Here is a 12,894-nt window from a genome sequence, read left to right as displayed (position 1 = left end):
TTGTACTGGATATCCCTTAGTTGTACCTCCAGTTGTACCCATCGCACCCTAGTTGTACCCGTCGCACTCTAGTTGTACCTCGCATAGTAGGATTCGAACTCTGGGCGCGCGGGTGCGCATGGAACTCGCAACCACTGAGCTATTGTGTTTTTCGTTGAACATTTACCGATTTAATTATATTTAACCTTTAACAATCTTCATTAAGGGTAATATTGTCTTTTTACCATTGAGAGGTTTTTGAGAAATTGTTTTGATGAATAGGGGTATTAGAGATTACTGTCCTTTTTCAAACTTGGCAAAAAGAGCATTGGTCTCGATGGACTCGTTTGAAGACGCAGTAAAAAATCTAAATTGGTTTGGCTCAATCAGTGCTCGCACTAGTGTATAGTGTCATCCTCAGTGCGTTTTACATATGATTTTTTTTTTTTTTTTAATCTGGGTGGCGAGAAACGAAGAGAAAATCTCGTGACCCTGTTCTCTCGGGGGAGCGCACACTCTCGTGTTCCTCCTCCATCGATGTAAGAAAGAAATAAAAACACGAACTTTGCTTGTTGTTTTTGTCCGTAGGGCCTAGTAGATAGCGAGGTTTGCCTCCAAAACAGAGAGATCGAGGGGAATTTATGAGCACGAGATCTCGATTCCCCCATAACATGTAGGCCTCTGCTTCCTCCTCCTCTCTCTCTTGGGTTCCTTTGTTCCTTTCATTTTGTTCAATTCCTTCGATTTTCTGGGTCCCCTTTTTTCCCTTGTTTCCTCCTCTGTCTCCTTCCTTCTCCATTTTTGTTTTTATACAACTTACACAACCGTAACGTTCTTTCTCAGGGATTTGTTTGTTTGATTTGATTGATCACCTTCTGGGTTTTGTTTGTTTTGAATAAAGATTGATCCTTTTTTATTGTTGTTTTGGTAAGCATCATCATCAGTAGGGTTTGGAATCGAGGCACAATGAAATTGAATCCTATTTGGAAGCTGGTGGCTATTGGGTTATTACTTCTTGCCTCAGGTATGTTTATATAATGGTTTTGTGGAGGTTTTTGTTTCATAAAAGACTTGACTTTTTGTTTCTGATTGTGTTTTGTTTTGTTCTTTGAACTAGTTATTGGCTCTTTTGCGGAACTTGATTTTGGTAATTGCGAAAGAGTAGTGAAAAATTGGGCTGATTCTTCTTCCTCTCGTGAAGAACATGTCAACAATGACAAACGCTCGCTAAAGGATTTGCTCTTCTTTCTTCATGTTCCTCGAACTGGAGGCAGGACTTATTTTCATTGGTGATTTGCATTTCCCTTTACCAAAAACTTTTGAGTGAATATAAAAATTCTTTCTGAATGGCGTGGTTAATGTTGTGTGCTGTGCTTTTTTGTAGTTTCTTGAGGAAATTGTATGATAGCTCTGAGGAATGTCCTCGATCTTACGACAAACTCCACTTCAATCCAAGGTAATCTTTCTTTCTTTGCTTCTTATGTCTTCATTCGATGCCAAAGACCTTGCCTTGTATGTACATTTTAGATAGCTTAGCCAGACATGAGATCAATAGATGCTTAATTACCGGAGTTATTACTTTACTTAAGTCGTATTAGACCCCTAGCCTCCTTAAGCTAAGGAAGAAGAATATGAAAAAAGTATTATGTATGTGGTATTTACCCTCTGACAGTTAAAGATCATTTTGACTCATAAATTTATAGGAAGGAAAAGTGCAAGTTGTTGGCAACACATGATGATTATAGTGTGATGGCAAAGCTTCCGAGGGAGAGAACTTCGGTGATGACTATAGTTCGGGATCCTATCGCGCGTGTGTTAAGCACTTATGAATTTTCAGTAGAGGTAGCAGCTAGATTTTTGGTCCATCCCAATTTAACTTCTGCGTCAAGGATGTCTAGCCGCATACGCAAGAGCAATGTAATAAGCACGCTAGACATTTGGCCATGGAAATACCTTGTTCCATGGATGAGAGAAGACTTGTTTGCTCGGGTAATGTCAACCTATCCCATTCGTCTTTTTATCGTTTCTCTAAATATACAGCTTTCAAGCTTGAACATGATAAGAACACATAACACTATTGACTGAAGCTTGTTTACTCATGCTTGGCCTTTCTTAGCGAGATGCACGAAAAGTTAAGGGCGTAGTCATAATTGAGGACGATAACCCATATGACATGGAGGAGATGCTTATGCCTTTGCGCAAATATCTCGATGCGCCTACTGCTCATGACATCATCCACAATGGAGCCACATTTCAGGTACTTTTTTCATGTGGTTTGTTTTGTTTATGAATGTTATTGATTAGAGATCTCCAGAGCATTTTCATTTCACTTCACAGATTACAGGATTGACAAATAACTCCTATTTATCAGAAGCCCACGAGGTTCGGCATTGTGTGCAGAAGTTCAAAAGCCTTGGTGAGCATGTTCTCCAGGTTGCCAAGGTAGTAACACTTTTTCTTCATCATAATTCACCGCATCGTGGTATTGTTCTTTTAAATTCAGCAGATTCTATAAGCTTGTTTTTATGTTGCAGAGGAGGCTCGACAGCATGTTGTATGTTGGACTTACAGAGGAGCACAGGGAATCTGCATCACTGTTTGCAAATGTAGTGGGTTCTCAAGTTCTGTCTCAAGGTGTGCCATCCGACGCAACTGCTAAAACCAAAACTTTTAGATCAGGTTGGTGTAAGTTTATCGCCTATTACTTTTCTTAATACCGTTGCTGTTATGTCTGAGAAGAGAACCTAGCAACTTAGAGTGAGGGTGATGGTGTTAATTCTGTAGTTATAGTGAATATCGCTTTGGATGTATGATTAAGATGTTGACTGGGGATGGTTGTTACTTAAATTTTTGGGTTTAAAAGCTCCTTACTGCTCATCTTTTTATTTGAAGATTACTGTTTTCTGTTATTTGGGGATTATCATATACTATGGTATGATTGTCTTCAATCGTGTAGTCTTTGTTTCTTGTTGTCACATCATCTTTAAAGGTTCTGTTGCCTTCTTTTGTTCTAGACAATGTGTCTTGTTTCTCTGGGTCCCTGGGTTGATTTATGATTCCTTGTGGGTTAATCATATTCTCTTAAGAGTAAGAAGAATTGATGATATGGCAGTTCCTGTGTAAACAGCGTAGGCTTTGTATTTGCTTTCGCTACATCTAAAGTCAGATTGAAATGATTGTACTTGAACGCACCAAATTCTCAACTAAATTTTCTTGATGCTTCAGAAGCAAGTGTCACAATTTCAGAACCCAGGTCAGATAAGAGTAATATTCAGGTAAAGTCCTGCTGCAGAAGGTAATAATTAGTTTGTTCAACTGTCAATTGTAATTGCCTTGCTGAAAATGCCTGTGACATTGCAGAATGGTACATCTGAAGTTGCATCGAATATAACAACAGAAGCTAAGAGCGGAAATGTAAGTAGATTTCCTTTTTCAAATTTAATATCTAAGCGTAACTTGGTGTGATTTAATAATATATAAGTATTGATACACTTCAGATGACGGTAAAAACCCTAATGGAAGTCTATGAAGGCTGCATTACTCATTTACGGAAGTCCCAAGGAACCAGACGGGCAAACTCTTTGAAGAGAATATCTCCAGCAAATTTTACCAAAGGGGTATATTAAGTATTTTTCAACTGTTCATGATTCAAACTAGCAATGTTAATGAGAGAAGGCCTGAATAATCAAATATTTTGATAATGCATCTAACAGACGCGTACAAGAGTTCCTAGAGAGGTCATTCAGCAGATCAAATTGCTTAACAACCTCGATGTGGAGCTTTTCAAGTATGCAAAAGAAATCTTTGCCAAAGAGCATGAGTTAGTGTCGAAGAAATTGATTTCAACTGTAAGTCCCCCTTGTTCACAGTTGGCCTTTTGCTGTTGTTAAAGACTTTAAACTCTGTGTTTCTGATTCACAATGTGTTGTGTGTGCAGTCTAAGAGAAGCATAGGGGATCTGCCGAGTGAGATAAGGAGCGTTTTTGGAGAAATGGGTGATGAGAAGCTGTGGAAGTTGTTACCAGTGGCCTTGATTCTTTTATTGCTATTTCTCTTGTTTCTATTTGTAAACGCTAGAAGAAGAAGAACCTCAAAGGTCAAGATTTGATTGATGATCGATCCTCTTTGTCTGTCACTTTATTTTTGGGGCCAAATGAGCAATTTGGAAAAGCTTTAGGGGCCAAATTGTAATATTCTTTTCGACTTTTCGTGGAAAAGAAAAAGTTTAGGGTGTTTTGCCTTAACAGGTGAAAAAGGGAAATATATCACAAGTAAACCTCTCTCTCTATCTTCAAACTTTTTTTCTGTCTCTTAAAAGGCTAAAAGAAAAGAAAAAAAATACAGTCAGAGTCACACATCTGATCTAGATAGATCTATTGCTCATTATTATAAAGAATTCAAAACTTTTTTTAACTTATGAGCTATGCTTTAAAAAGATAAGTATTAGATTACTGATAAAATAGAGCTTTCAAAAATTCATTCATTACATAAGGATTTTGTAAGAAGCTTTGTATTGTCAAGAAGCAACCAAATTAAAAGTAAAAGATAAATATAGATTTCGCTTTTGTTTGGCAAAGTACTACTAACTAAGACTGTTCTTGTATTTTTTTACGCAATCGACTGTGTGTGTGTGTGTGTGTGTGTGCAATATATAAAAGTACAATACATGTTATCTTATTTCAAAACATTTATATTATTATATATATGTCATTGGTCTTATGTACAACAAATCTATAAATAAAAGAATAGAAATGGTACACAAATGCAGTAAATATACACACACATCCCACATGATATTTGTATTCTTATTATCAACGACGCAGAAGTGTTTAGAAATGAATATGTTAGAAAAAAAATCATGACAATATAGATCATATGATATTTTTTTATAAGTCTGGTATGAATAATAATAATTGAAAGAAGTAGTATACAAGTAAGTAATGAAGAAGAGAGAACACATCATGTGGAAGATGGAAGCAAAGAGTTAGGCAAGGGACCCACTATCCCATGAGCTCCCATAATCATAAAATATAGTAATTATTATTTCGGTTCTCGTCTCTTCATCGTATCGTCGGTGATCTCTCACATTTCATTCTTTGACTTGATTATGATGCTAACACTTAATTAAAACATTATACTACTACTACTAACATTAACATCATCGTCATAATTCATTCACAATAATAACAATAATTGTGTTAGATAGATCGAGATCTACGAACCATCCTTCCTTATTCAAGGTTTCTTTCTTTTGTCACCTGATTGTTGCATGTGCTCTTGCTATTTTGTTTTTCAACTATTTTGACCACCCCCTATTTAATTTCTTACCATCTTTATAAAATTATGAATGTCAACATTGTATAACCATACCATCATGTTTAAAATTGGTAAAAAAATCTTTTTAATCCCTTTTCTTAGACCGACATATATTCCTCTTTAAACCCCATTCGGATAAAAAATAAAAATATTTGACTTGATATATATACATTTACCTAAAATATCTTAATGACAATATAATAATAATATATTTATTTACTTACTGTTCAATTAGAGATAAAGTTTTCTCTTTTTGTGTGTGTTACAGACAGTTGTACAATTTACCTTATTTAGTGCAACGTTTTGAATTGAATTTTTTGGATTAAGTTTTAACATATTTTTCCCCTTCGGTTATCCCTATAGTATAAGTTTTAACATATTTTTCCCCTTCGGTTATCCCTATAGTAAAAAAAAACAGTTTCCATAAGTTTTGATTATCCCTATAGTATATTCTACTAAACGTACTTTAGTACAAAAAAATTTATAATTCATAAAGAATGAAAAAAATGAAAAGAAGAGACTGACGACGAAGAGACGACATTGAAAACTCCCATCTACCTTTTTCTCTCTCTCCTCTCTCTCTTATTCTCCGTTCACTTTTTATTTTTTATTTTTATCTCTCTCTTTCCCAAATTCGAACCTGCAAGCAAATCCCTAAATCCCCAATTTGAAACCAAACTCCAATTTCGTCATCGTACGACTCTTCTCTTTCTCTGCTTTTTCTCTGTGGTGTTGTAGTCAGTATATATTTACAAAGGTTCGTCCTTCTCTTGTCTCTCTCTTTATTTTTTTTTGAATTTTCCAGTGTAACGCGTTTTGCTTTATTTTCTTCTGTTTCCGGAAAATGTAGGAAGCAATTTTCTTGTTTTTTTTTTCTGGGTGTTTTATTTTATTTTATTTATGTTAATTAATAATTTATCATTGGGAAAACTTTGTGACCGACACTTCTTCTTCTTCTCTCTCTCTCTCTCTGTATGGTTTAATTTAATTTTTCTCAGTGATGACGAACATGTTTCCTTAAATTTTCGCCATTGTTTTCGTTTTGGAAACTTGCCTTTTTTTTTTTTTTGGGTTTTTGCCTTTTACTTAGAGGACTCGCTGCTCTGTATTTAAGGTCTTTTTAAGCTCGAATTTGAATAGCCTTTACTTGGTGAATTTACAATCCGTGTTTTTTAATACCTTTGTGTGTGTGTATGTGTTGGGGGTACAGACAGTAGTAGAAGTATGGGAAGCATGAATTGGTTACCTGAGCAAGAGGAGGATTTCAAAGGTATTCTCTCTGATGATTTCTTTGATGATCTCATCAATAACCTTGACTGCCCTCTTGATGAAGACGACATCGATACCACCAATGCTCCTGAAGATTGGGTTGCCAAGTTTCAAGACCTTGAGCCTCCCCCTATGGATATGTTCCCCTCTTTGCCTTCTCACCTCACCTCCCTTGCCAAGCCTGCTCGTCTTGCGGTTCCTCCTTTTCTGGTGAGTTCCTTGCTTCCTTCGCTTATGCTTATTTGTTAGATTTTTTCTTTGGGTTCAAATCTTCACTTTCCAGCTGTGTTTAACTGTTTATAATCATATGATAATAATGAGTAGTATTATCATATCCTTCATGTAAAGAGTAAAGCTGAATCATGAGTTATCTTGACTCATTCATTGAATGTGTTTCTCAAATTTTTTTTAAATCGATCTGCGTTTTGTTTTCTAGGTGCAGAAGCAGTCCAGTTCTTCTGAAGCCTTGTCCGGCATACACAGCAGCACTCTCAATCAATCTTCATCGCCTCCTGATATCAAAGTCTCTAAGCTATTTCAGTCTTCAAGTCCGGTGTCAGTTCTTGTCAACAGTTGCGATTCTCTCTCCCCACAGAACTCCAGGTCTCAGGGGTTGGCTTTCCCTGTGAAAGGCATCAGAAGCAAGCGCAGACGCCCCACTACAATGAGATTAAACTACCTTTTCCCCTTTGATGAACCCAAAAAGCCCGAGAAGTTCACTCCGGGCGAATCACGATCCCAGAGTTACTATTCCTCCGAGCAACATGCCAAGAAGAAACGCAAGATTCAGCTGACAGCAACCCACACTGTGTCTTCCAGTTTTGAGGCAATCAACTCTGACGGGATTGTCAGGAAGTGCACTCATTGTGAGACAACCAAGACCCCGCAGTGGAGGGAAGGGCCTAATGGACCAAAGACCCTCTGCAACGCTTGCGGGGTCAGGTTCAGATCTGGTCGTCTTGTTCCAGAATACCGACCTGCCTCAAGCCCGACCTTCATCCCATCTGTGCATTCAAACTCACACAGGAAGATCATAGAGATGAGAAGGAAGGACGACAACCAGTTCGATACCAGCATGATGCACGCGGTGATATCTGGAGCTTAAAGACAACAAGGCAACAAGGCAGGGCAGTTTTAAGTTTGGTCTCTGATCCGCAGAAATGGCAACTCAGTGGAGGAAGAAGATGGTATAAAAATTAGGGGTTAGTGACTGTTTTCAAATCTGATGAAGAGAGTTTAGGGGTTTAGTTCAAGTTAGGGATATTAAATAGTGTTGTTTCATTATGTGTTTTATCTGCTCTCTCCCATTTTGCGAGCTCTATGTTTGCAGATGGAGGTGTTTGGCTGTCATTTGTGTATCAGAGGAAGACAGGTGAAAGCCAATGTTTGCTTTTTTTTTCTTTTCTTTTCTTTTAGCTCTTTAAAAGAACCCTATTCTTTTATTCTTCAATGCCATAATCTTTTTATTTTCCACTCTTTCTTATTTACACTGTATTTTGCATCAAGTATAAAAGTTGCAATGAAATAAATTGCCCATATTTAAGCACGAGATGTTGAAAAATGAGACGTCTTAAGGAATAAATATATGATTGATGTTCATCAAGCAAAACTAAACTGCAAGAGTATAGATATAGCTTAAAGACGACGGACAACTTAGTGGTAGGCAAAGTAAATGAAGAGCACATACAACTTCCTCTAGCTGACAACAAAAGCCTAAATGTATGATAACAGAGAAAAGGAGAAAAACACGCATTTTTTCACAAAGACGAAGACTCTTACACCAAATATCAACTAAAAACCAGTTTTGTTTCATTACTCACACAAAATCACACTGTACAAGGTGCTGACTTTTTCACTCCAAAACTCTAACTTCTTGATCCACTTTCCAGTAGTTGTTATCGTTGAACTCTTTCTCTACTCCTGAACTTTCCTCCGGCTTTGTGTCCTCAGCCATCTCCTTGTTCCTCTTCATCGCTCCAGCTTCCCCTACTATCCCTTCTTTCATCGCTTGCTCCATTGCATGCTCTGCCCCTTCTGCTTCCACTCCCACAAACTCCACGTCCTTCTCAAACAACGATCTGTCTGTCCCGTTTGGAATCATGGATTCGGTTTTGACCTCAGGCATTGGTATGTCAAGGTTCATTATGTTCTTGCTGTCATCATCATCATCATCGATAAATGGGTTCAGACCAGTGCCACTCACTTGCATATCAGATGATTCTCCCCACCCAACCCATTCGGGTGGCTGTTCGGCAAAAGCTTCCTCAGCTTTCTCTGAGGTGTTGAAGTCGAAGAAACCCAGTGGACTCTCCATATGGAAATTAGTTTCAGTTGTGTTCAATGCATTGTCTTTTGTGTTTCCATTTAGATTATCTTCTTCTTCTCCAACCACAACTTCGTCATCGTCACTACTGCTAGTGTTGGTATTAAAGGTTCTGTTCAGTTCCATGTCCTCTATCGTCTTCGACCCCGCTGTGTCAGAGGGTGTGCTGCCGAATCTGTCGTCTTGGAATGTGAACCAATTCGAGTTTGTAAACAAGCTGCGGCAAAGTACCAAAGAAGATTGGAGTCATTATTTACAGAGATGTCATAATTCTTTTTCGGTCAAGTGAGATGACATAATTCTATCACCAAAATACAGTAACTGGGTTAAATTAAGGACATGTATGTGGACACCAGTACCAGTAGGGGAAAAAAGAAGAGAAACTCACCTTCCTTGGTCATCCCCGAGTCTTAATGATGAAATTACTACTTCAGCGGATTCATCGTCGAAGTAAACATCCTGTACAAACACATTCCAATTTTCAATAGCAAAAACTGTTATTAGCATACATTCCCGTATGTATCATAGTGTGATAAAAGATCTCGATATTTTCAATAAAAAGGGGAAGAGAATTTTTGCAAGACTTACATCATCGTCTCTATCAAGAGCATTGTGGTCCTGACCAAGATAAATAAAAAGATGATTAATTCAGTGCCAGTTGAATCAATCATAAAAGAAGAAAAAAACAATAGGATGAGAATATACCTCTTCATTGTCATCGGTTCCATAGATTTTGTATCTAAATGCTTGGCTTAAGTTATTGGCCAGAGCTGCAACATCATAATCCCGGTCTTCCTCATCACTATCTCTTGTCCTATCTTGTACAGTAGTTGGGCGCCTACATGTAACAGTGAGTTTATGAAATTAAAAACCAAGACTAGTGAAGATAAATTCCAAAACCCAGAACCAGCGATGCACTCACTGAGTGGTCTCGTCATGAGAAGAAATAATATTCGACTACGATACCCATCAGTCATCAGAGCAGAATCATATTTATGGGGTTTCTCGAAGAGGAACAAGGATCACATGAATATTTACATCCACAATCAGCATGATGTAGTAGGGTGACCATTTAAATGATTATTAGATGATTAGTGAGAAGATTTTAACGTACCCGCATCCCCATCTGTTGACATTTTCAACGGTGTTGCGCTCCTGCAGAACACTACCTTGCCACTCGTTCCATTCACTGTTTTCCTAAAGATTTGGGAGTGAACAAAGCCCAGTCAGAAAACAACGTAATTTTCGTGAGAGTGCTGGGACCACTTACCATAAGACTCAACTACTGGTTTTACATTCTTTATGCGTGTAAAGTGACAAAAAGCGGCAGAAGAAAAACAACACAGCAGGAGACTGTAGACATTTTATACCAACCTGAAGGTATGTCTTTATCTGGCCATTGCTGTTACTCAACTGACTAATTTTATTTGATATTCTTGTGATATGTCCAACATACCCGACGCGAGGGGGTTTCTTCCCGGTGGCGGCTACAGTAGGCTACCTCACACAAAAGAAAAAAAAAAATGCCAGAGAACAGTTGTTTAGCTAATTTACTTGAAGCAATGAGTCAATGGATTTAAGTTGGAGCTGCCTTAGGATGACACTATGTCATATACCGATGATCAATTAAAACCTTTGCGAACATAGCAAATGGTAATACCTGGCTATCACCTGAGAGGTTTGAGTCCCTGTCTGAAGAGAGGAATTTGCCAATCAGATTGCATTCTCGAAGAATATGGTTAACCATCACATCACTCTTGTTTTCCAAACAAGAAAGTATTATACTCTCTACTTGATGATGCAGAGCGTTATTGTATGGGTACCTTCACATGGTGACAGTATTCGATTATCTAAGATCGAGTCGAAATAACAACACAGAGAGATCAAGAAATTGAAGTTTAACAAAACTTACTCGAAAAACAGATCAAGGGTTCTTTTGATAGTTCCTGAACTAACCAACTCATTTTGTGCAGCTTCACTTCCAGTTTTTAACAAAACTGCAATGAACTCCACAATCTGAAACAAAGACAACAGGATAATTGACTCCATTTAAGCATCGTGTACAACTGTACATATCTTAAAAGCACCGTTGGTAATCTAAAACCTATAATCTCTTCCTACAAATGCTCAGTTTTTGGACCGGACCTTTAGACGATGCTTTCCAAGAGGAGGCCTAAGTTCACCATATGTTGTCGGCAATACTGTGCTGTCAGATGCTACAGTAAGAAGCATAAGCAAGTCGCCTGCAGAAAATATACTGATCATTTAAGGCCACTGAATACATAAACCCTGATTTGAAATACCTGTATGACATAGACCTACATATCCCAGATATGTTACATAAGCATTCCAAAATTTATAGAATTAATGCAAAACCAAAATAGATCAGACACAATAAAGAGCGGGAAGATCAAACAAGACGTGCGGGTAAATAGTAAATACACTAGGTGTCCTCACAAATAGAAAGTAATATCATGGTTGACTATTGTCCGTTTGGGCAATTAGAATTTGTTCATCCAACAAAAAACCGGCAGAAAAATAATAATTTGTTGGTCAGCATGGAGGAGGATCCAACTTACTGAGTTTGGGCAGCATGGCACTAATAGTTTCCGGGGAAACTGGGACAGGAGACTCGAACATATGTTGGCCTCTATAAGAATTGAACATAGAAGACGACGCAGCAGATCTCCTCGGATCCAACAGAGAGGTGCATACTGAAAGTGAATGAACTAGACTCGATTTTGAATGTGAGTCTTCAAGAGCATGACCAAATATCCTAGCAACGTAGCTGCGAAAACAGGGAAAAAGTTTTGCTGACATTTGACACACTTCTGTATCAATTTACCAAAGCAATAGGAATCTATCATGGAAGAAAAGTGTACATACCCAGGGCTAGAGAGTTGTGTAGCTAAAGCTGACGGTGCATTCCGAGATATAGCACATAATGTCTCTGCTGCATTAGCCTGAACCTCCGGAGGATTCTGATTCAAGTTATAACAGATCAGTATGAAAGTGATAGAAGAAACTAGCATTATCACATAAGATATCCTAAATTTACACCATCTACAGACATCAAACACAAAGCCAAGTGTCGCTTTCTTTGGGATGATTATAGAAAAGCTTTACTACTTACAGATGGTTTCAGTTTATCCACAATCATTTCAAGTAAATTGCTATCGGCCAACCATTGCATCACATCCAGAAAGTTGGGATAGACATGATCATCAGCCCCGACCAGGCGAACCAAAACCTAGACAATGTCATAAATATCATAGCATAAATGATCTCTGAAGCCACACCAAGTTGCACCGAGTCTAAGACAAACCAATTACCTCCATAATGGATGTTATCCCAATCAAATCAACCAACTGGCAGAAAACATTTTGATGCCCCTGTAATTATCAAAAGTTAATTTGAGAACTGTAGCCAGTGTAGGTATCTCACACAATAAATACATAAAACTTCAACTAATTTGTCTGTAGTATCTAAATGCCAGCAATTTGATTGAAGAACAAAGTCATATCAAACTCAGTTAAGATTACTATATGTTATTACTTACTTTTACATAATTCATAAGCGCTGCAGTCTTTCTGATCATAAGGCAAATGACAACCTGAACCAAAGAAAGAGAAGTAAGGATCACTTATTGGAGCCTTGAAATGAAGCAATGAGTCTGGGTACAAAAAAAAAAACAAAAAACTTCCGGAAGTACCTTGCTGAAATAGCCTGCCAGCAATGCACTATGAGGACGATTTGGTTCCAGAAAGGAAAAAAGCAAGTCCATCAGCTGCAAGATAAAAATAAGCGAACAAATGAGATATAGGGTAACAATAATACATATTCCAAACGCACAAAAAATGAAAAGTATAAACTGGTATATGAAGAAAAGGTAATATGACAAATGAAAATAAAATACCTCTTCGTCCTCCACCAAAGTTTTTAGAATAACATCAATTTCACATGTAAATATTTCACAAGAGATGAATGGAAACCTATAAGAAGAAGAA

General features: G+C 37.6%; 3 protein-coding genes across 8 annotated transcripts in view; 2 read left to right on the top strand and 1 right to left on the bottom strand.

Annotated features, from left to right (window-relative positions):
• LOC104754980 (protein-tyrosine sulfotransferase) lies at positions 400 to 4,259 on the top strand. Of its 3 annotated transcripts, none has more exons than XM_010477287.2 (13): positions 400 to 652; positions 927 to 1,003; positions 1,097 to 1,268; positions 1,364 to 1,435; positions 1,683 to 1,968; positions 2,096 to 2,236; positions 2,317 to 2,421; positions 2,514 to 2,658; positions 3,205 to 3,254; positions 3,340 to 3,393; positions 3,477 to 3,596; positions 3,693 to 3,827; positions 3,917 to 4,259. In XM_010477287.2, exons 1-13 carry the CDS (start codon positions 621 to 623, stop codon positions 4,085 to 4,087), a joined length of 1,560 nt encoding a protein of 519 aa, XP_010475589.1. In that variant the 5' UTR covers positions 400 to 620; the 3' UTR covers positions 4,088 to 4,259. The 3 variants fall into 3 exon arrangements, with proteins under 3 accessions (XP_010475589.1, XP_010475588.1, XP_010475587.1); XM_010477286.2 differs by having other exon boundaries at positions 924 to 1,003; XM_010477285.2 differs by having other exon boundaries at positions 912 to 1,003.
• Positions 5,810 to 8,037, top strand: LOC104754979 (GATA transcription factor 11-like). 2 transcript variants are annotated; one of them, XM_010477283.1, is made up of 3 exons: positions 5,810 to 6,052; positions 6,506 to 6,774; positions 7,001 to 8,037. In XM_010477283.1, exons 2-3 carry the CDS (start codon positions 6,520 to 6,522, stop codon positions 7,667 to 7,669), a joined length of 924 nt encoding a protein of 307 aa, XP_010475585.1. In that variant the 5' UTR covers positions 5,810 to 6,052; positions 6,506 to 6,519; the 3' UTR covers positions 7,670 to 8,037. The 2 variants fall into 2 exon arrangements, with proteins under 2 accessions (XP_010475585.1, XP_010475586.1); XM_010477284.2 differs by lacking the exon at positions 5,810 to 6,052 and adding an exon at positions 6,155 to 6,409.
• Positions 8,149 to 12,894, bottom strand: part of LOC104754978 (serine/threonine-protein phosphatase 6 regulatory subunit 3) — a 6,699-nt gene continuing 1,953 nt past the window's right edge. The window contains exons 1-16 of one of the 3 annotated variants that reach the window (XM_010477281.2): positions 12,804 to 12,885; positions 12,600 to 12,674; positions 12,447 to 12,500; positions 12,220 to 12,279; positions 12,021 to 12,137; positions 11,774 to 11,868; positions 11,467 to 11,675; positions 11,033 to 11,130; positions 10,800 to 10,903; positions 10,548 to 10,710; positions 10,262 to 10,384; positions 10,002 to 10,084; positions 9,593 to 9,725; positions 9,476 to 9,505; positions 9,276 to 9,346; positions 8,417 to 9,104 (exon numbers count right to left, since the gene is read on the bottom strand). In XM_010477281.2, coding sequence (XP_010475583.1) covers positions 8,417 to 9,104; positions 9,276 to 9,346; positions 9,476 to 9,505; positions 9,593 to 9,725; positions 10,002 to 10,084; positions 10,262 to 10,384; positions 10,548 to 10,710; positions 10,800 to 10,903; positions 11,033 to 11,130; positions 11,467 to 11,675; positions 11,774 to 11,868; positions 12,021 to 12,137; positions 12,220 to 12,279; positions 12,447 to 12,500; positions 12,600 to 12,671 — 2,100 coding nt within the window. In that variant the 5' untranslated portion in view covers positions 12,672 to 12,674; positions 12,804 to 12,885. Of the gene's footprint in view, positions 9,105 to 9,275; positions 9,347 to 9,475; positions 9,506 to 9,592; positions 9,726 to 10,001; positions 10,085 to 10,261; positions 10,385 to 10,547; positions 10,711 to 10,799; positions 10,904 to 11,032; positions 11,131 to 11,466; positions 11,676 to 11,773; positions 11,869 to 12,020; positions 12,138 to 12,219; positions 12,280 to 12,446; positions 12,501 to 12,599; positions 12,675 to 12,803; positions 12,886 to 12,894 lie in introns of those variants that run through there. The other 2 variants (XM_010477280.1, XM_010477282.1) reach the window with 2 other exon arrangements.

The sequence above is a fragment of the Camelina sativa genome, chromosome 17, assembly GCF_000633955.1.
Source record: "Camelina sativa cultivar DH55 chromosome 17, Cs, whole genome shotgun sequence".
In the NCBI taxonomy this organism is placed as follows: Eukaryota; Viridiplantae; Streptophyta; class Magnoliopsida; order Brassicales; family Brassicaceae; genus Camelina; species Camelina sativa.
Note: the sequence above shows the minus strand (reverse complement) of the source record. Positions and strands in the feature narration are given on the sequence as shown.